Source organism: Bos taurus, chromosome 15, assembly GCF_002263795.3.
Source record: "Bos taurus isolate L1 Dominette 01449 registration number 42190680 breed Hereford chromosome 15, ARS-UCD2.0, whole genome shotgun sequence".
NCBI classification, from domain to species: Eukaryota; Metazoa; Chordata; class Mammalia; order Artiodactyla; family Bovidae; genus Bos; species Bos taurus.
This window is the reverse complement of record NC_037342.1, coordinates 52,152,327-52,176,406: the sequence shown is the minus strand read 5'-3', so window position 1 is coordinate 52,176,406 and position 24,080 is coordinate 52,152,327. Positions and strand designations below refer to the sequence as shown.

The 24,080-nt window shown below is 53.6% G+C and overlaps 1 protein-coding gene and 1 non-coding gene across 6 annotated transcripts in view; both read left to right on the top strand.

The window, feature by feature from the left end:
* PDE2A (phosphodiesterase 2A) overlaps window positions 1-24,080 on the top strand; it is a 97,908-nt gene that overhangs the window by 53,345 nt on the left and 20,483 nt on the right. For all 5 annotated transcript variants that reach the window (XM_024975019.2, XM_024975017.2, NM_001143846.1 and 2 more), the window contains 4 exon segments: window positions 8,905-8,994; window positions 12,593-12,681; window positions 22,046-22,155; window positions 22,915-22,970. In XM_024975019.2, the coding sequence (XP_024830787.1) occupies window positions 8,905-8,994; window positions 12,593-12,681; window positions 22,046-22,155; window positions 22,915-22,970 (345 nt within the window).
* On the top strand, window positions 1,647-1,714 carry MIR139 (microRNA mir-139). The gene has a single exon (NR_031366.1). It is a non-coding gene; the product is annotated as a microRNA mir-139 (primary transcript).

Sequence of the window (24,080 nt, the reverse complement as noted above, 5' to 3'; positions counted from 1 at the left end):
CCTGTGTGAATTCTCAGGAGGGCTGAGAGGAGCACAAATGACCCACCCAGGAGGGCTGCCTGGAGGAGGTAAACTCACTTATGAAAGAAGGTGATAATGTTAGTGCTCCAGGGGAAGGGCCCTTCCCTCCTGACATACCATCTATCCCCTGCCCTCTCTGCACGGGGAGGTGATCCTGAGGCAGAAGGACCCCTCAGCCTGCAGAGATGTCTTGGAAATGTTGCCAAAGTCCTCTGTACAAGGCATTCTCCTTCCTTAGGCTCCTCTAAGACAGTAACTGTGCTAGACTTGGAAGACTTTGAGAGGACTTAGCTGTCTTCCTGGGCCAGGGGTCTCCAGAAGTCATTAGGTCCACCCCTCTGGCTTGGTAATGGCATATACCCTTCACAGCCCAACAGCCCTGGGCACTTGGGAGTCTAGCTGATCATTTGATAGCTCAGTGAATACCTCCTGACAGCCGTGATGGGGGCTGCATGATACTGGGGTCCCGAGGAGGAAGAGGATAAAACCTCTGCCCTCTAAGAGCCCCCGGTCTGATGGGGGAGCCAGGTGGACTGTAGTGGGAACTCTGCATGCCACGCCATTATGGGGAGCACAGGCTGTAAGAGCCCTGGGTGGGAGACTCAGACTGGCCTGAGGGAGGGAGCAAAGACAAAATGTTCCTGGAGGGAGGCCCAGAGAAGGGAGGCCAGTCGCTCATTTATTCAATCATCCATGGGTCCAATTGTTCCTTCGACTGTTGTTTCCTGAGAGACATTAATTCGTCTCTGACGCTGGTCCCAGCGGGTCACACAGCTCCATCCTTCTCTCCTGCTTGGGCCACTGTGTCTGCCTCTCAGAGGCTCCTGGACTTGCTTTGTTCAGCCCCCAACCCACCCTGAAGGGAGAGGGTGAGGCTGAGAAGGGTTCAAAGACATTAAGGGTCATGGGACCCAGACCTGAAGGCCAGCCGGGTTCACCCAGTCCTTTGTTGGGGCACAGACTCCCTGGCAGGGCCCTGTCCTTGCCTACACACCACTGGGGGCAGGCAGCGCACCTCCTCGGTCCCAGGCTTCTCTTTAGTGGTATGACTGAGTCATGGCCGGCTCCTTGGGACTCCCAGGCCATGCCCCACCTTGCCCGCACGGGGCCTTGGCCAGGAGTCAAGAACAGTAGAGGCATCAGGTGTTGGGGATAGCAGTGATGAGGGGCTGCTGCTGGTGTGCTTGGGAGGAAGGCTGTGACGCTGAGGAGAACGTGAGCAATGAGGGTGGAGGTCGCTGTCGGCTCTACCATGAGAATGAGGCAGAGGGGCATGGGCGGCATGCCTAGGCATGAGCCTATCCTGAGCCCCCACCCCCCACCGCAGGCCATCTTTTGCCTCCCCCACTTGGCTCTGGCCTCCCTCCCTCTGCCCACTCTGCTGTTCCCTCATCCCATCCTTTCCTCACCCCAGACCCTGTGCTAGGGGCTGAGGGGGCCAGAGAGTCAAGAACACAGAGAGCTGACTGGCCATACGATTCCTACCTGGCTGAGATTGGCTTGGAATGGGTGAGGGGCTCGGGAGGGGCTGGTTATGAATGTCGGAGGCAAGGAGCCCACAGGAGGGGCTGAGCTCATCAGGGAGGTGGGGAGATGTGGTGGGGGGTCTCCGGGACCGGGCTCAGGTGTACTCTACAGTGCACGTGTCTCCAGTGTGGCTCGGAGGCTGGAGACGCGGCCCTGTTGGAGTAACAACTGAAGCCAGAGTCTGCGAAGGGCAGGTGAGGGGCGGAGAAGGGGTTGGTGGGGAGAGAGGGGGACCCAGAGGAGGGAGGAAGGAGCAAGAGAGGGGGGAGAGGGCAGGCCCTTCCTTTAGGCCTGGGCCCCTGAACTCTGAGGGGCCCCTTCCACACACCCTGGTCTCTTGTCACTCCCTGCCCCACCTCACTCTCCTTCCAGGACCTCTGCCTCTCCCTGCCTGGGGACCTTCTCTGAGGAGTCCCCCTCATATGTGTAAGTGGCATGGACTTGCCAGAAGATGGGTCATTCTTACCTGAGCAAGGCCCCTCCTTTCTGATCCATAGTCTCCTCACCTATGAAACAGGATGGTCAATACAAGCACCTCCCAGGGTTCATGGGAGGACTAGAGAGAGTGTGTGTTGCTGGGTCTCCAAGTGTGGTCCCTGGGCCAGTAGCTGAGAGTGTGTTGGAAATGCAAACTCTTAGCCTCATCCCAGACCTACTGCATCAGAAACTCTGGGGGTAGGGCCAGCAACCTGGATGCTAACAAGCCCTACAGGGGTTCTGGTGCACAGGTTTGAGAACCACTGATGGATGCCCCTAGCACACAGTAGGTGCTTTTTCTTCCCTGCAGAAGTAGGACTCTGACATGTGAACTTGTCCAACTGAGGCCTGGGCCTCTCTCCTGCCACTTCCTCAGATCAGGTCTCCCAGGGATCACCAAGCCTCTTTCTTCTATTTTCTTGACCCCGGTCCAGCTCAGCTTTGTTGAGGGGAGGTCTGGGGCTGCAAGATCTTAGCACTCCTGGGCAGCTGTCCTCTGTGTGTTTAAGGTGCCAGATCCATTCAAGGCAGCTCTTTGGGTACACAGCAGGTCTGGGTGGGCAGGAGGGGAGAGAGGAGGAAGGGCCGCCCCTCCTGCTTCCTGGCTATCTCCTGACTCTATGGGGTGAGCCACGCTGCAAGGGCTATGAGAGTCACAGAGTAAGTTCCGGGCCCTTGGGCTTGGCTGGGGTCTGAGGCCCAGTCCCCAGGGGCTTCTCTGGCCTGAGCCCCCGGGAAGCCTCCTTTGGGGGAGCTCTGCCACTCCTGCTGGTGGAGCAGATGGGCTTGCAAGTGCCAGGCGCACGCTGGGTGCAGAGACAGATGGGCTCTTTTGTCCCTGAAGGCCCTGTTCTCTGGGAAGAGGAGAATATGTGTGTGATGCCCACCAGAACAGGAGGCAGGAAGTGGAAGAATAGATGGCATCTGCCCTGGCACCCCTGGTTTCTCCCATCATGACCACCTTGCTGGGTACCCTTATTCTGGGGGTGCCAATCTTGGGTCAGACACTTTCACCACAAGTTCTCAAGAAGACCACCTGGAGAGTTAGGGAAGGAGTGGGCAGGAGAGACAGGAGTTGGGGGCAGGGAGCAGGAGTGTACAAGAGAGAGAGGGCAGAAGCCATCTGAGAGGAGAGAGGATTGGAGATGGGAAAAGACATTGAGACTCAGAGGTGAGACACGAGAGCAGCCTGTGACAGACATGGACCGAGGGAGGCATGGCAAGAGGGAGAGACCCACTCGAAGAGATCGGGGAGACAGCCTGAGAGAGAGACACAGGTCCAGAGGGAAGGAAAGAGGAATAGAGTGAGAGGGGCTCCAAGGTCCTTGGAAGTCCCCATTTTAGAGAAAGGGACACCAAAGCCCAGAGAAAGAGGAGGTTCCCCAACCCCAGGCCACCCAGGGGACCTAGCTCAGGCAGAGGTGGATAAATCAGCATGTATAAATCAGTCGCAGTAACACAGCTTGCCTTAGGAGGTACCTTGCCATTGGGTTTGGTGTTATTGCCTTCTTTTAGGTCACTCTGGGGGCACAAGGAGGCTTCCCTCTGGAGACCAAGGGGTAGGCTGTAGGTTCCCAGCAGTAGGGAAAGCAATAGATGGTTGATGGAGGTCACAAGAGACAATGAGACTCACAGAGACAAGACAGGAGAGCAGCATGTGACACTGACCTTGACCTTCAAGAAGGCCATCAGTGCCTCTGCTGGTGGCTCCAGAAAGGATAAAACCAAGGTCTCTGGCTTCATATAATCCATTAATGAGTTAGAAGTCATTTTGTCCAGACTCTCTTCCTACCCAAATGAGTGTAGAAAGGCTGATCCAGTCCCACTGCTGGTTCCAGAGGAGACCGATTGCTCCAAACAGGCTCCATTTTTTTGGTACCTGGGGTACTTTCTAGAGTGTGTGGGGAGTGGTACCATCTACAGTGCTGAGTGGACCTACCTCCAACCATAGGGCTACAGGTAGGGAGCTGGGGAAAGTATGAAGGCTCCATCCATCCATCTATCCATCCTTCTACCCATCTACCCATCCACTCATCCATTCATCTATCCATTCACGTGTCCATTCAGTTCAGTTCAGTTCAGTCGCTCAATCATGTCTGACTCTTTGCAACCCCATAGAGTGCAGCATGCCAGGTTTCCCTGTCCATCACCAACTCCCAGAGTTTACTCAAACTCATGTCCATTGAGTCGGTGATGCCATCCAACCATCTCATCCTCTGTCATCCCCTTCTCCTCCTGCTTTCAATCTTTCCCAGGATCAGGATCTTTTCCAATGAATCAGTTCTTCGCATCAGGTGGCCAAAGTATGGGAGTTTCAACTTCAGCATCAGTCCTTCCAGTGAATATTCAGGACTGATTTCCTTTACGATTGACTGGTTGGATCTCCTTTCAGTCCAAGGGACTCTCAAGAGTCTTCTCCAACACCACAGTTCAAAAGCATCAATTCTTCGGCACTCAGCCTTCTTCACAGTCCAACTTTCACATCCATACATGACTACTGGAAAAACCATAGTTTTGACTAGATGGACCTTGGTTGGCAAAGTAACGTCTCTGGTTTTTAATATGCTGTCTAGGTTGGTCATAGCTTTTCTTCCAAGGAGCAAGCGTCTTTTCATTTCATGGCTGCAGTCACCATCTGCAGTGATTTTGGAGCCCAAGAAAATACAGTCTGTCACTGTTTCCATTGTTTCTCCATCTATTTGCCATGGAGTGATGGGACCAGATGCCATGATCTTAGTTTTTTGAATGTTGAGTTTTAAGTCAACTTTTTCACTCTCCTTTTTCACTTTCATCCAGAGGCTCTTTAGTTCCTCTTCACTTTCTGCCATAAGGGTGGTGTCATCTGCATATCTGAGGTTATTGATATTTCTCCCGGCAATATTGATTCCAGCTTGTGCTTCATCCAGCCCGCCATTTCGCATGATGTACTCTGCATATAAGTTAAACAAGCAGGGTGACAATATGCAGCCTTGACATATCCATTCACCCATTCTCACTGAATTAAAACACAAAATGGTAGAACTATGTGTTGTTAGCTGGAAGGACCCATTTTTAGTAGTGAGGAAACAAACTCAGAAGAGGAAAGAGCCTACTAAGGCCACACAGAATTTCCATAGTCAATCTGGGACACACTGGAAACAGCTGCTCTTCACTATACCCCACAGATTCTCCTCTGGAGTCTGGGAAATTGCTGGTTGTCATGCTGATATTTACACTGATGTTTGTTCACAAAAGCTGCAAGGGCAGGAAATGTGACCTCTTTCACCCCACCCTTAGCTTGGCTGAGTGTGTTTGAGTGTGTTTATTTTTGCATGTGTGTACATGCTTAAGTGTATGTTTATGTGTGCATTGTATATTGCATGCATGTGTGCTCAGTCCTGTCCAACTCTTTTTGACCCCATGAACTAAATAATGCCTGCCAGGCTCCTCTGTCCATGAAATTTTCCAGGCAAGAATATTGGAGTGGGTGGCCATTTCTATAGGGTTGCATTTTTATCCATGTGTGTGAGTTTGTGTGCTGGTGTGTACATGGGAATATGTGTATGTGTGACATGTGTAGATGTGCGTGAGAGCAGGTATGGCTCTGTCTGTACTTTTCCTCTCCTCAGCTGTTTAAGATTTCTGGGGTTTAAAACTCTTTGACTTGAGCCTCAGTACCATTGACTCTTCTCCCTTCACTGGGGCAGCCACTCTGACCTCTGAGCCTCACCTCATGCTCTGTGGAATGTGAACTATTTCCTCCCTGAGTTGATGCAGAAGGTGAAATTGCTTTGGGCTCTTGGCAAGATTCAAGAAGGCAGCATGAGAGCAAATCTTGAAGGCCAAGTGTGAAGTGGCGCTTCCCAGCTGTGTTTCCTACACTCAACACCCGCCAACTTGGGGCAGGCAGGCAGGGCAGGGCCAGGAGGTGGGTGGACAGAAGGATATCAGGCAGAGGCCACCCAGGGGTTCATCGCCGTGCTTCCATCCCGCCCACTGGGCCCCCTCTCTGCCGCTCCAACTGTCTTTAAGTTTCCTTACCAATTCCCTTCTTGTGCCATTATCTTGCCCTTAGCCTGAGGAGTCACAGAAAACTGACCAATCCAAGCAAAGGCCAGAGAGGTATCCACCAATCTCAGTAAAGGACAGGTCAGGGCATTCCCCAATCTGAGTAAAGGGCAGGTCGAAGAGCCACCAATCAGAACAAAGGACAGACTATTCTCTCTAAGGACCCTGGGAAGGGAGCTGGGGGTCAGTCCAGAGGAGGAACAAGACAGAGGCTGGAGATCCAGAGAGGTGGGTTCTGGACCCTCTGTCCTGACTGGCTGGCTGACCACAGATGGGGCATTGCTTTTTTTTTTGAGCCTCAGTTTCCTCATCTGTCAAATGGGGAGACTTAGCTGTCCTAAGCCTGTGGCTTTGAGACAAGTCTCCCTGGACATCAGAACTCACTCTGTCACCTTGGCCCCTCTTCTCCAACTTCCACACCACACACACAAACTCCATTAGAGGGCAGGGCCCCCGACTTAGCTTATCCTTCCCCACTGCCTCCAGGCAGGAACAGACCTAAACCAGCACTACCTTCTGGGGCCAAGCCCTTGGAACCACTGTCTGAGGAGCCTGGGTTGGCAGACTTTATTTCAGGATTATCTAGGACATCAGCTCTTCCTCACCTCTTTAGTCTGCAGAATTGACCTAGAAAGGCCACAGTGGCCAACATGTTGCTGAGCCCTGGACCTGTGAGTCCATTAGGAAGTATCTGCACCTGTGTGAACCTATATGTGTACCTGGAAGGTGTCTGAGGGCAGGCTGGGATGTTTCTGTGAGAATATGAGGGTCTGTGACTGGGTAGCCAGGTATGTGTGGTGCTGAGAGTGTGTGAGCTGTGATGAGGAGAGCCTCAGGATCAAAGGACAGTTGATCCAATTTGGGGAATTTATTGTGGAGTCAGCAGCTCCTGGTGTCCTAGGATGGAGACACATCTTCATGACTGAAATGTGTCTTCACTTGAGCAGTAGAAGGGATCAAAGGGAGGTTGGGGGTTGGAGAAAACAATGCCATTTGAAGAGAAAGCCCACCACTGCTCCCTCAACCTGGAACACAGGACTGGGTGGGAATGGGAGTCAGGGTAGGGAAGGAAACTGAAGCCAAGAAGATGCAAGGTGAAATCTGGAGCCAAAGCCCAGACCACAGGCTTCATCTGGACCCCAGTGCAGGACTCCTCTCTGTAACCTCTCTGAAAAATGGGCATCTAGCCAATTTTTGCAAACCTCCAAGTATGGGGAGCTCAGTTCCTCACCTCTCTTCTAGAGGCCTCTGCCTATGAGCGAGAAGCAGGGACCTTTCTTGTCTTGGTTCTACCTGGAAGAAGATCTTTCACTCCCCTGGGCCAAAGTCAGCCTCCTGTGAAATCCTGGGAGTCTCCAGGCTGTCTCTGGGGCCACAGAGTCCAGTCGCCCTGCCCAGGAAAGCCTGAGATATTGGAGTCAAATACTGAAACTCCTGGATCTGTTCTGCTGCAGGCAAGGCATCTCCAGGTTCTCCATTCAGGACTTGCTTTCTTATTCTCTCTTTACATACGTCACTTCCTCTGAATGAGTCTCTTCTTGTCCTTACCTGGGACATAGTGCACTGGGGATGATCTAGTCAGCCCATGGACGTGGAGCAATTCTCATCTTCCCTAGTTAGGGTAACAGATCTTTATTAATATGCCCTGCAATCTCATCATTTTAATATATTACCTGCCACATTTATGCTGTGGGCTCATACTGAGCTTATGGCCCAATAAGAGCCTCAAGCTCACGTCGCTTACAGGAATGGGGGCCACGCCATGTGTCTTCCATCCTACAATTAATCACTTGGCTCTATGAACACAGACTGAGCCATCCACAAGGAAGACATCAGAAAAAAACTTGCAGGGGCTAGCGGGGAGGGCCTGGCTGAGTGGATGGTATGAGTCACAGTCCTGCTTTGGCCCTGGATCCTCTGTTCTGTTACCTTTCTCTTTGATCCCCATGGTTTGGGCCAAGTTAATAGAGCGAGAAGCAGGGACCTTTCTTGTCTTGGTTCCGGCTCTCCAAGGACGAGGCCTGTTCCTGGGACAGGAAGGCTGTGAGGCAGTCAAGGCTGATTTCTCCTTCCCCTTCTGTCTCACCAGGGGCTGGCCTCACTGTGTTTCTTGACTCTTGTGGGCTCATGTACCTTGTGGACTCTCGCTACTCCCAGCCCCTCACTAGGCTAAAAAATGAGACTATGCGAGACCACCTCCCTCCTTGGGAAACTGAGTGGGACCCAGATTCAGCAGATGTTTCGCTGAGCACCTATGTGTGTGGGCACTCAGTTTGATTTCATCACCATATCAGCCTGTAGGGGGAGATAGCCTTAGTTGCCCCCAGTTTACAGATAGAAGACTGAGGCTCAGTGACTTGACCAAGATTCACACTGCTTATAAATAGAGGAGCTAGAATTCAAATTTGGAACTTTTTGTTTACTTGTTTTGTTTTATGTTAATAAGGAAGCTTGTACTTTCCCTGCTATGCCTGAGTTGTCCTTGGCTGAAAGACAAGAGACCTAGGGTCTAGACAAGACTTGACCTCTTGACTTACTGTGAGTTCTTTGCTAAGTCCCTGACCCTTCTCTAAGCCCCAGACCCCTCATTGTAAGATGAAGGGACTTGGACATTTTAAGGCCTTAAGACTGGTTGGGGAAATAAAAATAGATTGGTTGGGGGGTGGAAAAAAGACTGATTGGATTCTGAGTTCCTAAGATCCTGGGACTCAAGTGTCTGCTAGCCTTAGGCCCCAGTTTAAGCTGAGAGTTTGTATTCCCAGCCCCCTGGGGAGGGGCGCTGTCCTGGCCTGCCTGGCAGAGAGGCCCTCACTGCCCTTTCCTCTCTTCCAGGATGCTTTGCTGAGCCTGGGCTCCGTCATCGACGTTGCAGGCTTGCAACAGGCTGTCAAGGAGGCCCTGTCGGCTGTGCTTCCCAAAGTGGTACGTGCCTTGCCCCATACTTTCCTGCCCCTTAAGCCTTTGCTCCACTCCTCTTAAACAGGGTTGAGAAAGAAAGAAGAAGCAGGGTCTTTGCCCAGAGGACTCTCATGGGGAAGTGAAGGGTTTGGGTGAGTGTTTAAGAGGAGGAAGAGGAGGACTAAAACTAAGCCCCAGTGAATGAACTGATATAGGAATTCTGGAATGTCTGGGACAGAAGGGGCATTAGAGTGTAATTGGAAAGATCATGTCGCAGATTATGGAATGGATTCACTTAGGATAATAACCTAATGGGTTCACTAGGTAGGACCTAGTGAGTCACGTGAGATTTGGAATACGTATAGCAGGAAGGATTGAGTAGACATGCAGAAGAACTTCCTTGGCACCAGCCGTGTGCTGGAATGGGGCTTGGCCTTGATGAATAGATCTGTGCTGAGTTCAGGTGTCCTGTCTAGTCAGGAGCCTGGATAAGATGTCCTCTAGAAGCCTCTAGAAGCCTTTAAGCTTCTCTCTGACCCATCCCAACACCATAGATGAGGTTGCACACCGGGAACAGGTGCAGGGTGGCTGCTTGGGCCCCTGGTCACGGGGTCAGCATGGTTTCCTGGGCCTGGAGTGCCTGGATGAGGAGACTGTACTCCTCTTCAGTTGCCCCAGGCCACTCCTCAACTCAGCTCCAGTGGTCACTATGCATCCCTTATGCAGTAGGATGGATGAACTGGCTCTCAAGACACAAAGCAGAAGTGTATCAGTTGTGCCAGATAGCAGGGAGCAGGGGACTGTCAGTCTGAGGAGGGGGACTCTGACACCATAAGAGGCAGGCGAGACTTACCAGAAGAGGAGATGCCTAGACTGAGTCCCCATAGCCTGGGGTGTTCCCTCCTGTACCCTGGACACCAGCCACCAGCAGAGCCCACTGTGTCTGAATCTGCTGGATGAATGATCCACCCAAGGCCCAGAGAGGGAGGACACTTCCCCCAAGGTCACACAGCATGACAGGAACAAATGGGGCTTGGCACCTAAGCATCCCCATTCGCTTTCCTCAGCTCTGTCTTTTCAAAACCTCCTGGAAGTTCAGAGCCCAGGAGGAAGACTAATGAGTGAGCTTTATTGAGCGTGAAATTGGTAGGAAGTGGGTGGTGTGTTAGCTCCCAAAATAAGTCCTCCCGGAGATGGGATTGAGGCAACATCTGGCCTGGGGTGGAGAAACATCTGGAAAAGAAGAGGCAGGGAGGTTGGCAGGTCAGCATCCACGAGGCTGCCCTGGGAGTGGGGAGGAGGAGGGTCTTCACAGGCAGGATGCTGGTGATGCCAGCATAGATGCCCTTGTACGGATTAATTGTATCCCCAAAGCAGGGTACCGGGAAGACAGCTCCGGTCCAGGTGACTAATCCCTGGGACAGTGGGAAATGTTTGTCTTGGTCCACCCCAAAGACCTGCATGAGCTAGGGAAGCCCTGACTTTGGGGAGGGAACCCTGTCTTGACTGCATGGAGGAGCTCAGCTCTCCAAAGAGGGGTGGGGAGACGGCAGGCCTGCTCTGCCTCTAGGGAGGGGTGGGGAGATGCCAGGGAGGGGAGCTGCTGGCACCTGGCTCCCTCATCAGCACCCATTGTGGCAGGCAGCCGCAAATGCAGATGGGACTGATGTGTCTGAAATGATTCCTCCTTCTCTCCAGTAAACTCAGCTAATTTTAACCCAGAGGGCTGCAAGTGAGGGGGTGGAGGCAGATGGACACCCGGAAGTGAAGTGAGGATCTGCGTGCCTGCCTGCTCCCCACTCTCGGATTGCCCACCCCTCTCTCTGCCAGGACAGGACTCTGGGTACTAGGTAGCATCTTAACCTCTTTGGGGGTCAAATCCTACAGGCCCCTCCCAGGCTGCATAAAGGGTTGGTTGACAGGAAGAGGCTGAATGTAGATGATGCATGAGGGCCTCCTTCCCACTGATTTCTTCATCCCCAAACTTCCCTACTAGACCCTCCCCCGGGAGGACAAAGGGGCCTGGGTCTTCCTGTGTCTGCCCCGCTCACTCTCCTCAGGCCCTGCCATTTCTGGCCCATGCCACTTCTGAGCTTGGCTCAGGTTCTCTGGAGGCAGGACTGGGGCATCTCCTGGGGGTTGGGAGAAGGTGGGGGCTGGCTGGGGACAGCCAAGGGCAACAAGAGTGTGTGACTTTTGTGGGTTGTGGACTCTCACAGCTGTGAAAGCCAATGGCTTCTGAGAAGGACTCCATGCTTACTTACTTTAACATGGAGCTTCAGTGTCACCTCCTCCAGAAGCCCTCCCTGATACAGTCAGCAGAGAGGAGAGCTCTCCATTCTCCCACTGAGAAAACAACACCTCTCAGGATACTGAGCCAGGCACGTGGGTACCCCCTCGATGAGGTGTAGGCTCTGCTGAGCACCCGGGTCTCCCTCATCACATGCAACTCCAGCAGTGGAGACACTCTGCAGACGGGTTGGCTGTGGGTCTCTAAGAGTGGCCAGTCCTGCTTGGAGGGAATGTGGATTTTCTCTTGTGGGTCAGTGAGGGCAACTGCTTCTGCCAAGATGTGGTCTGTAACTGAAACCAAGACTTCTCTGGGGGGTAGTTCCTGACAGTCCAGTGGCTGGGGCTCTGTGCTTTCACTGCCGAGGGTGTGGGTTCAGTCCCTGGTCAGGGAACTAAAATCCTGCACGCTGAGTGGCATGCCCCTACACCCCCAAAAAAGGACGGCTCTGGGTCCTTGGAGGGAGGATTGACAAGCTGCAGACTTGATATGCTTCAACCAGAGCTTTGATCTCACTCCAGGGAATGGTCATTCCAAAATACAAATCAGCTCCTATGTCACAGGGCTCACCAGCTCCTCCCTCCCCAGTAGCAGTCCCTCTCCTCAACAAAATCCTCCCCAAGCTCCCTTCCCACTCAGCACCGCTGATCCCAAACCCACCTCCTGTGCCCCCTCCCTGGCCCCACCACTGTCGGTTCCATCAATGCTTTGGACTCTGTACACCTACCTACCTATTATTAATACTTGGCCCAGAAGCCATTCTCACCCACTTCCTTTCGTTGTTCAGTTGCTCATTCGTGTCCGACTCTTTTGTGACCCCATGGACTGCAGCACACCAGGATTCCCTGTCCTCTACCATCTCCATCTCCAACCCACTGCCTGAATATGTCTAATTCCCATGTCAGTTACAACTTTAAAGTCACTCCCTCCAAGAAGTCCTCCTGGCTTGGCTCACAGTGTGTGCTTTCTTGGTTGTGTATCTGAGGTAGGTGGGAAGATTCCAGGGTGTTCAGAGCCTCTTCTGCAGTATGGCCCTGAGTGGACGCTCAGTTATTGTTTGTTGAGGCTGCAGTCTTTGCAGGGAAATATCTCAGGGTTGTAGGGTATTGGCGGGTTGTGGTCTGTTCCTTCAGCCCATCAGACCCTCCCCAGGAGAGAGTGAAGTGCTGAGATCACAAGGGAGTTTTCCTACCCTGGCTGCACTTAGAATCACCTGGGGAGTAATGACGGACAAACAGATGCCCACGACCTTGGCACCCAGACCTGTGTCAGACTGGAAGTGGGTGGTGGGAGGGCCTTTCCTCTGGATCTCATGAGTGCCTTCTGTTCTAGGAGACGGTCTACACCTACCTGCTGGATGGGGAATCCCGGCTGGTGTGTGAGGAGCCCCCCCACGAGCTGCCCCAGGAGGGGAAAGTGCGGTGAGCTGCTCTCCACCCATTGCCCTCTCACATGGTCAAGGGAGACCACAAGATCTGGTCTCACCCTCCCCATCTGACCTTGACCTCAGCCTCCCTGCCAGCTGGGGTTCCCTGGCCAGCTCACCGACTGCAGTATAGAGGGGAGAAGCACTGTCTTCTGTTGTGTTTGGGGAGTGGATGACACAGGGAAAGTGCCAACTGCTAGATTTCCTCCTGGAGAGCTATTCTAAACCACTGCAGCCTCCTTAGCTTGAGTCTCAAAAGGTCAGGGCTACAGTTGGTCAGCTAGAACCCCAGTAGGTTACGAGAACTGCCTGCAGGTTCTCACAGAATCACAGAACTCGGAGTCATAGAATGTCGGACCTCATGGTGTCAACTCTGAGAACGGGGAGATCACAGACCACGTCCCGCTGTGGGTTCTGGAGCCCAGCTGCTTGGGTTCAAACCCCAGCTCCAGTTTACTATCCAGGGCAAGGGACTCAGCCTCTCTGTGCCCCAGTTTTCTTGCTTGTAAACTGGCGATAATAATAGTGCTCATCTTGTAGTACTATTATGGGAGGATTCTTGGAAGGATTAAATGCTTAACACATGTAATGCCCTTAAAACTGTATCCATAATGAGTGCTAAATGTCTGTTTTTATTTTCATTATGGTAGAACACTGGAATCACTGACTTCAGGAACACGGGCTCAGTGCCCTCTTGTCCCTTGACACCTCTGAGCCTATTGAATTTAGCCTCCCTGTTTTCCAGATGAGTAGACATCGTGAGACGTGTCCAATGCCACATACTTGGTGTGAGGCACAGCCAGGTCTGGGACACGGTATCCTAGCTTCTGGCTGTCCAGGGGAGAGAGAAGGGAAATAGAGCTTGTCTGATGAGAAAATGTGGATGGGCAGGAACTCTGGTCCAGAGGAGGACAGGCCAAGGAGGATATGAGCACTGCCTTCTGGGTGGTGCAGAGGCGTCATGGACCCAGGGAGCACTGGGTTGGGAGCTATAAGGGGAGTGGACACCAGTGGGGGGTGTTACCTGGAGGCAGCGCTCCGCTCCAACAGGTCAACTAGTCAGGGATGTGGCTTTTTCAGGTAGTAGCTGAGGTTGGCAAGACACCTGTCACAGAGGCCATGGAAAGAGCTGCTTTTGGGGGATGCCAGAGGTCCTAATACTGGGGGTGCTGGTGGTCCTGAGACCACCTCCCCCGGCACGTGGAATCCTGGCTTCTTTGATGCTGTTCTATCCTCTGGCACTTCCCCATGGAAGGGGATGGTGCCTCTCCAATAGCTCTGAGCCTTCCCACCTCCTTTTCTCCCATTTGATTTTCCCACAGGGTGGGCAGGTAGGTGACACTGTCCCCTTTAGCGTCGTTTGACAACTTCTCCTCTCGAGGACTGTGTGGACTAAGGCAGCCATGCTCTTCTCTGGCTTCTAGTGTCCCATCTGTAAGATGGCAGGATAGGCTTGGGAGGTCTTCAGAATCTTAAGGGAAAAAATGCTATAATGTCCCCTCTTCTCCTCTGAGCCTGTACCCCTACCCCTAATCCTCAAGAACTTTATTTAATGTGAGGTTATCCGATCCAGTAAGTTTCCTCAAGGCAGCCTGGGAAGGCTCTCCTGAGAGAGGGATGCTGGATCGTAGACTCAGACAGCAAGAGGGGAGCATCCTTCAGGGTCTGCACTGCTCCTTCTGAGCCTGTGTAAGCTGGAGTGGGGCGGGGGGACTGCAGTCCAGGCATCTTTGAGGGGCTCAGATCCTCTGCAGCATCAGAAGCCCTTTCAGTAGCCCCACCTCCGGCCACTTCAGATTCAGTAATGCCTTTGGAAAAGGTACTAAAAAAAAAAAGCAATTAAAAGTAAATGTTCCAATGCAGTTAGCCCAGAGTTGAGTGGAGGGGGGAAGACTGCTGGGACACGAGGCTCAGAAATCCTAGGAGGCCGAGGAGACAAGGCTGGTGAGGCTGGTGGGGCGTCCCACCAGCAAGTATGGGGATGAAGGTTCAGGCCAGTCCCCTCTTTTGAAATCTGTGCTCTGCCCACTCAACCACTCACTGTGTAGTGGTGAGCCCACCTCCTCGGCTTGGACTGAGAGACAGAGGTTTTTGGAAGAGGCAAGAGCAAGGGCACTCAAATGGGAATCAGACAGGCCTGGATTCGAGCCCCGCCCCATCCCTGCCTCAATGGGGCCCCTTCCAAACCTGTTTTCTCACCTACAGAATGAAGATAACAGTGGACCCTGCCTATGGGCTTACTGAGATCATAGATGCCAGGGCTTAGCCTAGGGCCAGCACACAGTAGGAGGTTAATGATTGCTGATTGCCCCCCACCCCCAAGTCCCAATGTATTTACTCATTGGGTGACTTTGAGAAAATTACTTCCCTTCTACCTTCCCTTCTGAAGGTGCCCTCTGTGGCTCTCTGAAGGGCCCTCTGGTGCGCCGTCGGGAGACCAGGCACCAGCCCCAGCCCAAGGTGGAGCCTGAGTGCTGGCCATGCCCAGTGGAGGGGGTGTTCCTCCAGGAAACCATGGAGGGCCGGCAGGGCTGGCAAACAGCAGCAGGTGTGAAGTGAAGACGGATCATAAAGACAGATAAGGGCCCAGAGTGGTGTGGGGAGGCAGGGTGGAGATGGGCCAGGGGGGAGTGAGGCGGCCCCACCAGCTACCCAGCCCTTCCCGTGATGCCCTGCACCCCTCCGCGGGCTCACAGATGCCGTTTCATCCCCTCGTGTGTCCTGGGCTCCCTGCCTCCTTGTGCTTGCTGTGCTGTCTCCTCCCCCGTGAAGTCCTTCCATGTACCATCTCCACCCTGACCAGCCCATTTCCCTTCTCTGCCAGGGCCCAGGCTGAGGGCTGCTAGGAAGCCTACTCCATAGACCCCCAGCACTAAGGAGGATTCAGTTTTCAAAAAAAGGTGTCTGGGCCTTGGAAGCCTCCCTAGGGGCTGGGTCTGTCCACGAGAAGAACCCTGGGCTGGGAGCCAGGACAGCATGGCTGCCGTCACAAGCTCTTGCTGTCTCCCCGGGCCTCAGTCCATGCTTCTGCGCGCTGATAAGCTGGGGCACTGTGACGTCTGAGGGCTGCCGCTCGGAATCCTGAGGCTGCAGCGGGGGTGCTTCAGGGCTGGGGAGGGAGAATCCTGGAGGGCTGCCTGGGTGAGAGGCTTCCTGGAAGCCTTCTCCTCTCTCTTCTCTGTGCCCCGCCTCTATCTCAATCAGCCTATTTCAGTCCTCTCCTCATTGTGTCTCCTGCCATCTTAAAGCCTCTGATTACTCCCTGCTGAGTACAGTGAAAGCCTTTCTGACTAAAGCGGAGACACCGCCCACCCCAGTCCCAGCTGGCTGTCTCCCTCTGCCACCATCTGGGGGGGCCCAGGGGCCCAACCCTGAGAGACATTTCTTCCTCAGAGTTGACTGGGTCCCCACTCACTGCAGACTCCGTCTGTCCCTCTGATTGATCTCAAGGGACACAGAGAACAGTCTGTTCCATCTCTGTGGAGTCTCACTTTCTGGGGGAGGGAGAGGGAGACAGAAAGGAGGGTTGGGGTCTTGGCCTGAATCATAATTTGTCTCCAAGAGGGATGAAAGATGAGAGTGAAGATGAGGCCCCTGGAGGTGGGGGCTCTGTCAGGGGAGGGCGGCCTGACCTAAGAAGGGGCTCAGAGGAGTGGAAGAGGGCCTGGTGCTCTTTCCAGGCCATTGACCCCACTGACAGAGAGCCTTTTCCTCTACCCTCCGCTAAGCAAATAGTTGTTAAAGGGACGGAACCGTCATAAAGTCCACGCCCGTTCCTCTCCTGACTCTGTGTCCATCTGTCTTTATCTTCACTGGGGCAGCCCATGACCACCCAGGCACCAGGGCTGAGTCATTAGCCTTCAATCTGGACAGCTGGCCCCGGGGCTGTGGCGTTCCCTCCCCTCCAACATCATCCTGGTTGGAGGAGGCAGTCAGGAGGGGAGAGGAGGCAGGGTTGGGGTGCTGAGTTGAGGGGACATCATAGGGGATGGGGGGCTTCCCCGGTGGCTCAGCGGTAAAGAATCCGCCTGCAATGCAAGAGCCGCAGTAGACACGGGTTGGATCCCTGGGTCAGAAAAATCCCCTGGAGGAGGGCACGGCAACCCACTGCAGTATTCTTGCCTGGAGAATCCCATGGGTAGAGGAGGCTGGCTGGCTATAATCCATAGGGTCTCAGAGAGTTGGACATGACTGAGTGACTTAGCAGGCAGGCAGGCAGGCAGACATGAGGAGGCGATGTGAGCAGTAGATGAAGCCCCAGCCCTGACTGGGTGGAGGAGACACAGCCTTGGAGTCCCCTACCCACTTTCAGCATCTTTGAAACCTCTAGGGGGTCAGCAGTTCTGGAAAGGGTGAGGCAGCAGAAAAGGGCTCATAGCAGGGTGGGTTGAGGTGGGCATGGCCTGGCACAGCCCTGCCCAGGGCTCTGGGATGTGGCCGGCCAGGAGAGGGTGGGTTACAGAGCAAAGTTCCAAGGTGTGGGGGGGGACTCCTGAGGGTGGAATATCCTTGGAAGGCCCAGTGCCTGGTGGAAGATCTGGACCCAGTCAAGGCTGACCTGCCCCAGCGCAGCCTCCCTTTTGCTGTTCCAGGGACCTCTGAGACTGCAGGCCCTCACCGAGACCCAGTTTCTGTCTCTCAGATTCTCCCTCTCTAGTGAGAGTTTTACTCAGCAGCCAGCATGATCAGCCTGAAATTGAACCTGACCTTCACGTTGTCCTGTTCAAGTCCCTGGGCTCCCAATGTCCTCAGGATCAAGCCTAGTTTCTCAGGGTTGTGACTCTCTGCAGCCGCCAGGCCGGTGGACACACATTCTTTCTTTCCTCTGAGCCTTTGCCATGCAGTTCTCTCCACCTGCACTTCCTTTCCTGTCTGCCTTGATAACGTCTGTGTGTCCTCTAAGCCTCAACTCAGGCATCTCCTCCTCCAGGAAGCCTTCTCCTTCTCTGATCCCACTTCTGTCCTGCACCTGGGTCAGCGGGGGCCTGCTCTTCCTTCCTTTGTCAGGGCTCCTATCTCTGCTCTCAGGCCTGAGTCTGTACTTCATTTGCTGGACGACACCATGACTCCTCTTCTTCTCTTGGTGCTCGGTACCAAACTTGACCCAGAGGGACTCTGTGAAATTAACAAATACTCTGTGGAATGGCTTTAAGCAGAATGTCCCCATAGTTAGGACATCTGCCCTGACTCTGGCTGGATTTAAGGGACCTGACAGGAGGCAGGAGGCGAGGAGAGAGGCTGCTGCAGGTCTAGGGGAGAGGTGTCTATTTGAGCTGGGCAGTGGCTTGGGAATGGAGAGCAGGGGAGAGCCGTGGGGATGCAGGGGCAGTGACTCACCCATTGGATGCGGAGGTGAGAAGAGGGAGACATCCAGGACAGTTTGAGGATAAGCTGCAGGGGACCTGGTGGATGGTTGTGCTACTTCCAGGGAAGCGGTGGAGAGAATAAGTTCCAATCAGGACTGGGGGGATGTCTGACTATTTCAGGGGCACCCAGGGCAGGCCTTCAGCCGGACTTTGAGTCCTGGAGCTTAAGAGATTGGGGGCTGGAGAGTCATGAGACCATGAGCACAGAAGGGGAGTCTTGTGCAGAAGAGAAGAAAAGCTCGGGGCAATTCCTTCATCAGGGTCCTGGCTTGAGGGCAGAGTGGGGAGGTAGGAGGAGAGAAGCCAGGGCAGCCCACAGTCTGGGGGTTGGGAAGAGAGGAGTCAGGGGTCCTTGAGATGAAGCGGCAGCGCTTACTGACCAGCAGTGCAGGGACCAGCGCCACCTGGTGGCTGACCGATAACTAGCTTACCTGAGGCCAAGTGATTGGGTGGGGTCCGCTACAAGGGGTCTGGCTGAGGGTCAACAAGGCCAATTCCTGTTTCCACGAAGCCCCAGCCTTTATCAACTTAGTCACTTGGAAACGTGGCTGCCATTGCCTCCTGCCACCCTAGATCCCTGTTCCTTCCTGGGGTGACTGGCACAGTTGGACAGCTCAAAACTGGAATTAGGCCCTCCAGAAACCTAAAGTCCAGGTGTGAGGGCTGGAAGGTGGGAGACACCAGCGGTCATCGTAGAATGTGAACCAAGGAACCAGGAGTGAATGGGTTGGATTCAGAATGTTGCATAACCCTGATTGAGGCATTCAGTCTCTTTGGTCCTTAATTTCTCTAGCTGCTGTGACCTGGTCTGAGGACTCGCAGACTACCCCTCTCGTTTCCTCACCTGACCTTTGCTGGGCTCCCATGAGTGACTCCACATGCACACATCAGAGTCCCAGCCCTGCAATCGTCTCTTCTCTCCAGGCCAGGCAGTTCCTACAAACACAATTAAGTGGAGGCAGCATGAGGGATGAAGAACCCAGGACAATTAATCATCAGGGAGTGACATTTGGTGAAAACTCAGGCGCTTTATTAAGCAGGAAGAGCCAGAGGCTGGGGGGTGGGGGTGGGAATGTGTGGTGAAGGCAGAGAGAAGCTCGTTCTTCCTACCACAGGCTACCCGGTCTCAGTTCCTACCCCTGCCCCCATCACACCGATGCCCTATGCCTCCTTGACATTCACATCAGTCCCCATTGGAGCCTCAGTCCCCTCCAGTCTTTAGGAAGACTCAAGCGTGCTGGTTAGCAGTATGGGCTCTGGTGCCAAATGCCTGGGTTCGAGTCCAGGCTCTACCTCTTGCTAGCTGTGGGACTTTGGACAAGTTACTTAACCTCTCAGCACACTAGTTTCTCCACCTGAAAAATGGAAAATACAATGGTATTTAATCTATGGGATCATTGGGAATTCATCTATGTAGGTTGACTGGACTTCGTGGGCACATCAGTTCAGTTCAGTTCAGTTGCTCAGTCATGTCCGACTCTTGGCAACCCCATGCAGTGCAGCATGCCAGGCCTTCCTGTCCATCACCAACCCCCAGAGTTTACTCAAACTCATGTCCATCGAGTTGGTGATGCCATCCAACCATCTCATCCTCTGTTGTCCCTTTCTCCTCCTGCCCTCAATCTTTCCCAGCATCAGGGTCTTTTCCAATGAGTCAGCTCTTCGCATCAGGTGGCCAAAGTATTGGAGTTTCAGCTTCAACATCAGTCCTTCCAATAAACACCCAGGACTGATCTCCTTTAGGATGGACTGGTTGGATCTCCTTGCAGTCCAAGGGACTCTCAAGAGTCTTCTCCAACACCATAGTTCAAAAGCATAAATTCTTCGGCGCTCAGCTTTCTTTATAGTCCAACTCTCACATCCATACATGACTACTGGAAAACCATAGCTTTGACTAGACAGACCTTTGTTGGCAAAGTAATGTCTCTGCTTTTTAATATGCACATGCTGCTGCTGCTGCTAAGTCGCTTCAGTCGTGTCGGATTCTTTGTGACCCCAGAGACAGCAGCCCACCAGGCTCCCCCGTCCCTGGGATTCTCCAGGCAAGAACACTGGAGTGCCATTTCCTTCTCCAGTGCATGAAAGTGAAAAGTGAAAGTGAAGTTAGTTGCTCAGTCATGTCCAACTCTTATCGACCCCATGGACTGCAGCCTTCCAGGCTCCTCCATCCATGGGATTTTCCAGGCAAGAGTACTGGAGTGGGGTGCCATTGACTTCTCCAAATATGCACATGCTGCTAAGTCATTTCAATCGTGTCCGGCTCTGTGCGACCCCATAGATGGCAGCCCACCAGGCTCCCCCGTCCCTGGGATTCTCCAGGCAAGAACACTGGAGTGGGTTGCCATTTCCTTCTCCAATGCATGAAAGTGAAAAGTGAAAGTGTCCGACCCTCATCGACCCCATGGACTGCAGCCTTCCAGGCTCCTCATCCATGGGATTTTCCAGGCAAGAGTACTGGAGTGGGGTGCCATTGCCTTCTCCGGAATATGCACATAGGGATGCGTAATTAACTTCTGGAGTCCCCCTCCTGTGCTTAGCACCAAAAGTTGCTCCAGATGATTTTCTGTAGATTCTGATGTTTCGATTTCTACTCTCCACCCCAGATCTCCCTGGAAAGCTCAGAGAGGTTAGGTCACTTGCCCCAAATCAAGTGGTAGCTATGGTAGGCTTTAACCGAGACAGCCTAGCTCTGAGCCCTGGCTTTTACTTGCTCTGTGGGATTTGTGCTGTACCCTTTCCTATATCTACCAGCAGGAGGCACCAGAGGCCAGACTGTAGCTGCTTGCTCCTCTGCATGGGGAGGGCAGAGTCAGGGTCTGAGACTCTGGTTTTTTTTTGTTTTTTTTTTTAATTGAAGGATAATTGCTTTACAGAATTTTGTTGTTTTCTGCCAGACCTCAATATGAATTAGCCATAGGTATACATATGTCCCCTCCCTCTTGAACCTCCTCCCCATCTCCCTCCCCACCCCACCCCTCTAGGTTGATACAGAGCCTCTGTTTGAGTTGCCTGAAACATACAACAAATTCCCATTGGCTCTCTGTTTTGCATATGGTAATGTTAGTTTCCGTGTTACTCTCTGCATACATCTCACCCTCCTCCCCTCTCCCCGTGCGCATAAGTCTGTCCTCTATGTCTGTTTCTCCATTGCTGCCCTGCAAATGAATTCTTCACTACCATCTTTCTAGATTCCATATATATGTGTTAGTATATAATATTTATCTTTCTCTTTCTGACTTACTTCACTCTGTATCATAGGCTCTACTTTCATCCACCACATTAGAACTGACTCAAATGTGTTCCTTTTTATGGCTGAGTAATATTCCATTGTGTATATGAACCACAACTTTTTTGTCCATTCATCTGTCAATGGACATCTAGGTTGCTTTCATGTTCTAGCTATTGTAAATAGTGCTGCAATGAACAGTGGGGTACATGTGTCTTTTCAGTTTTGGTTTCCTCAGGGTATATGCCCAGGAGTGGGATTGCTGGGTCATGTGGTGGTTTTGTTTGTGGTTTTTTAAGGAATCTCCATACCGTCTTCCATAGTGGCTGTATCAATTTACATTCCCACCAACAGTGCAGGAGGGTTCCCTTTTCTCCTGAGACTCTGATTTTTGCCTTCGTCATATCCACCGTGCAGCAGCTCAGCTTGTCCAGACTCTCACAGATGTGCAGGGTCCAGCCCGCTGTGTGTCCCCAGGCTGGGGCCTGTTCCTCTTTGATCCAGAGACTGAGTGTGCATGCTAAGTCGCTTCAGTAGTGTCCGATGCTTTGCAACCCTATGGACCATAGCCCTCCAGGCCCCTCTGTCCATGGGATTCTCCAGCCGAGAATACTGGAGTGGGTTGCAGGGCCTTCTCCATGGGATCTTCCTAACCCAGGGGTTGAACCCTCATCTCTTGTGTTCCCTGCTTGGCAGGCGAATTCTTTACCATTAGCACCACCTGGGAAGCCCAGAGACTGAGAGGTAGAATCGTATCCTCTTTTCAGAGAGGCTGTGATCTCCCGGAAGCGGCTGGGCTGCAATGGACTGGGCCCCTCAGACCTGCCTGGGAAGCCCTTGGCAAGGCTGGTGGCTCCACTGGCTCCTGACACCCAAGGTAAGGGCTGGGAGCTGGGCAGGGGCAGGGAGGGACTGTGGCCCCTGCTCCCCAGACCATACCTGTCTTCTATCCCTGTCTCCATCTCTCTGTCTCCTTCTTTCTCTTGCTCTGTGTTTCCAGCAAACCCATCATCTAATTCTCTCCCTATTGTGCTACTAACCTCTCTGAGCCTCAGTTTCCTGATCTGTAAAATGGGAACAACAGAACCTGCCTTGAGGGGGTGTTGCTTGTGCTGGTGGTTAGATGGGCTGAAGTTGTCACGCTCTCTGTCACTCTCTGTTTTTCTTTCTTTTCCTCTCCATGCCCCCTGTCCGCATGTCTCTCTGCTTCGTGTCTCAGTCTCTCTAGGTCTCTGTCCTCTGTCTCGAGGTGGAAAGTGCACAAGACTGGGAGTCAGGAGACCTGACTTGCTGTGTGATCTTGGGCAAGTCACTTCCCCTTTCTGGACCTCAGTTTCCCATCTGTAAAATAGGGGTGCTCAGCCTTAACCTGCCTCCCTCCATCCCAGGGTTGCTGGGAGGATCATGAGAAGGTTGCCAAGAGCGGGGGTTTCCTTCTACGCAGGGGTTGTTGCTGTGGTCATTTTTGTCACTGCCTCAGGACCCATCTCTCTGTCTCTCTGGGTCTCTGGGTCTCTCTGTGTCTCTGTCCCAGCCTCTCCCTGTCTGTGTCTTCGTCTCCCTCCCTGGGTCCTGGCTCAGTACCTCTGAGCCTCACTGGCCCCACGGGACCACCTCATTGCCCTCTCCCCCTCAGTGCTGGTCATACCGCTGGTGGACAAGGAGGCCGGGGCTGTGGCAGCTGTCATCTTGGTAAGAGCAGTTGTGGGTGGGATGGGGAAGAGAATAGGGGAGGAAGAAAGGGGGGGAGCACTGGACGGAGCTGGGGTGTGTGTGTGTGTGTGTGTGTGTGTGTGTGTATGTGTGTGTTGAACAGCAAGTTGGGGTGGAGATGGGGGAAACGCAGGTCTGGGAGGAGTCTGGGAGGAGCCCTCTGCCCTACCTTGAATGGGCAGGATGAAGCTGCCTGCCCATCAGCAACTTGTGGAGGGATGTGCAAGCCCCATCTGGACTCTTACCTGGTGGAGCCTTGACACAGCTCTGACCAAGACATCCTTCAAGACGGGTTGGGGGCAGTGTCCCAAGAGGCCATGCATGCAGCCAAGTGGGAAAGGACCGAGTGACACTGAGGAGGGATGTGCAGACACCACCGACCGGACTGAGAAATGTGGGAAAGCCAGTCAGAGATGGGGGTGACTGGAGCTGGGAGGCTTGAGGAGAGGAGGCCCCTGGAGCAGGGCTGCCTGGGAAGGCGTCCAGCCCCAGCCAGACCCACATCCGAGGCTGGGACAGATGCCAAGCAACAGGGCGGGCTTCCTGGGGCGGGTGACTGGAGGGGAGGGGGCCTCAGCTGGAAGGAGGGTCGCTGCTGGGTGGAGGGAGTTGAGCCGGCGGCACCCAGAGCCAGGGCCCCTCCTGCTCTCTGCTGCCCCCTCGCGGAGCTCCCCGCTTTCGGCTCCCCCTGTGGGGTTGGGTGAGCTTTGCGGGGTCCCGGCTCTGTGTTTCCTCCAATCTCTTAGGACTGGACACAGGTTTTGAGGGTCCGTGGGGAAGTGCACCCTCAAAATCTGTGTCCAGTCCTTAGAACCGAAGGGTTAGCGCCCTCAAATCGCCGTTATTAGGGCTCGACTTCCGCGGAGGGGACCACCGCCTCGGTTTAAGGGCGCGGACAGATAAATGAGCCGGTCTCGGAGCGCCCGCCGGGGGACTCCTCCCGAGCTCATTAAAACGAAATTAAAGGTTTCCGAGGCGCCTGACCTTTCCCGAGCTGCTGGCGGGGGAGGGCGATGGGCGCGGGGGGCGGCCACGGGGAGAGGAAGGAAGGGACACTTGGCTTGGTCTTCTCGGAGCCCCATCTGCCTG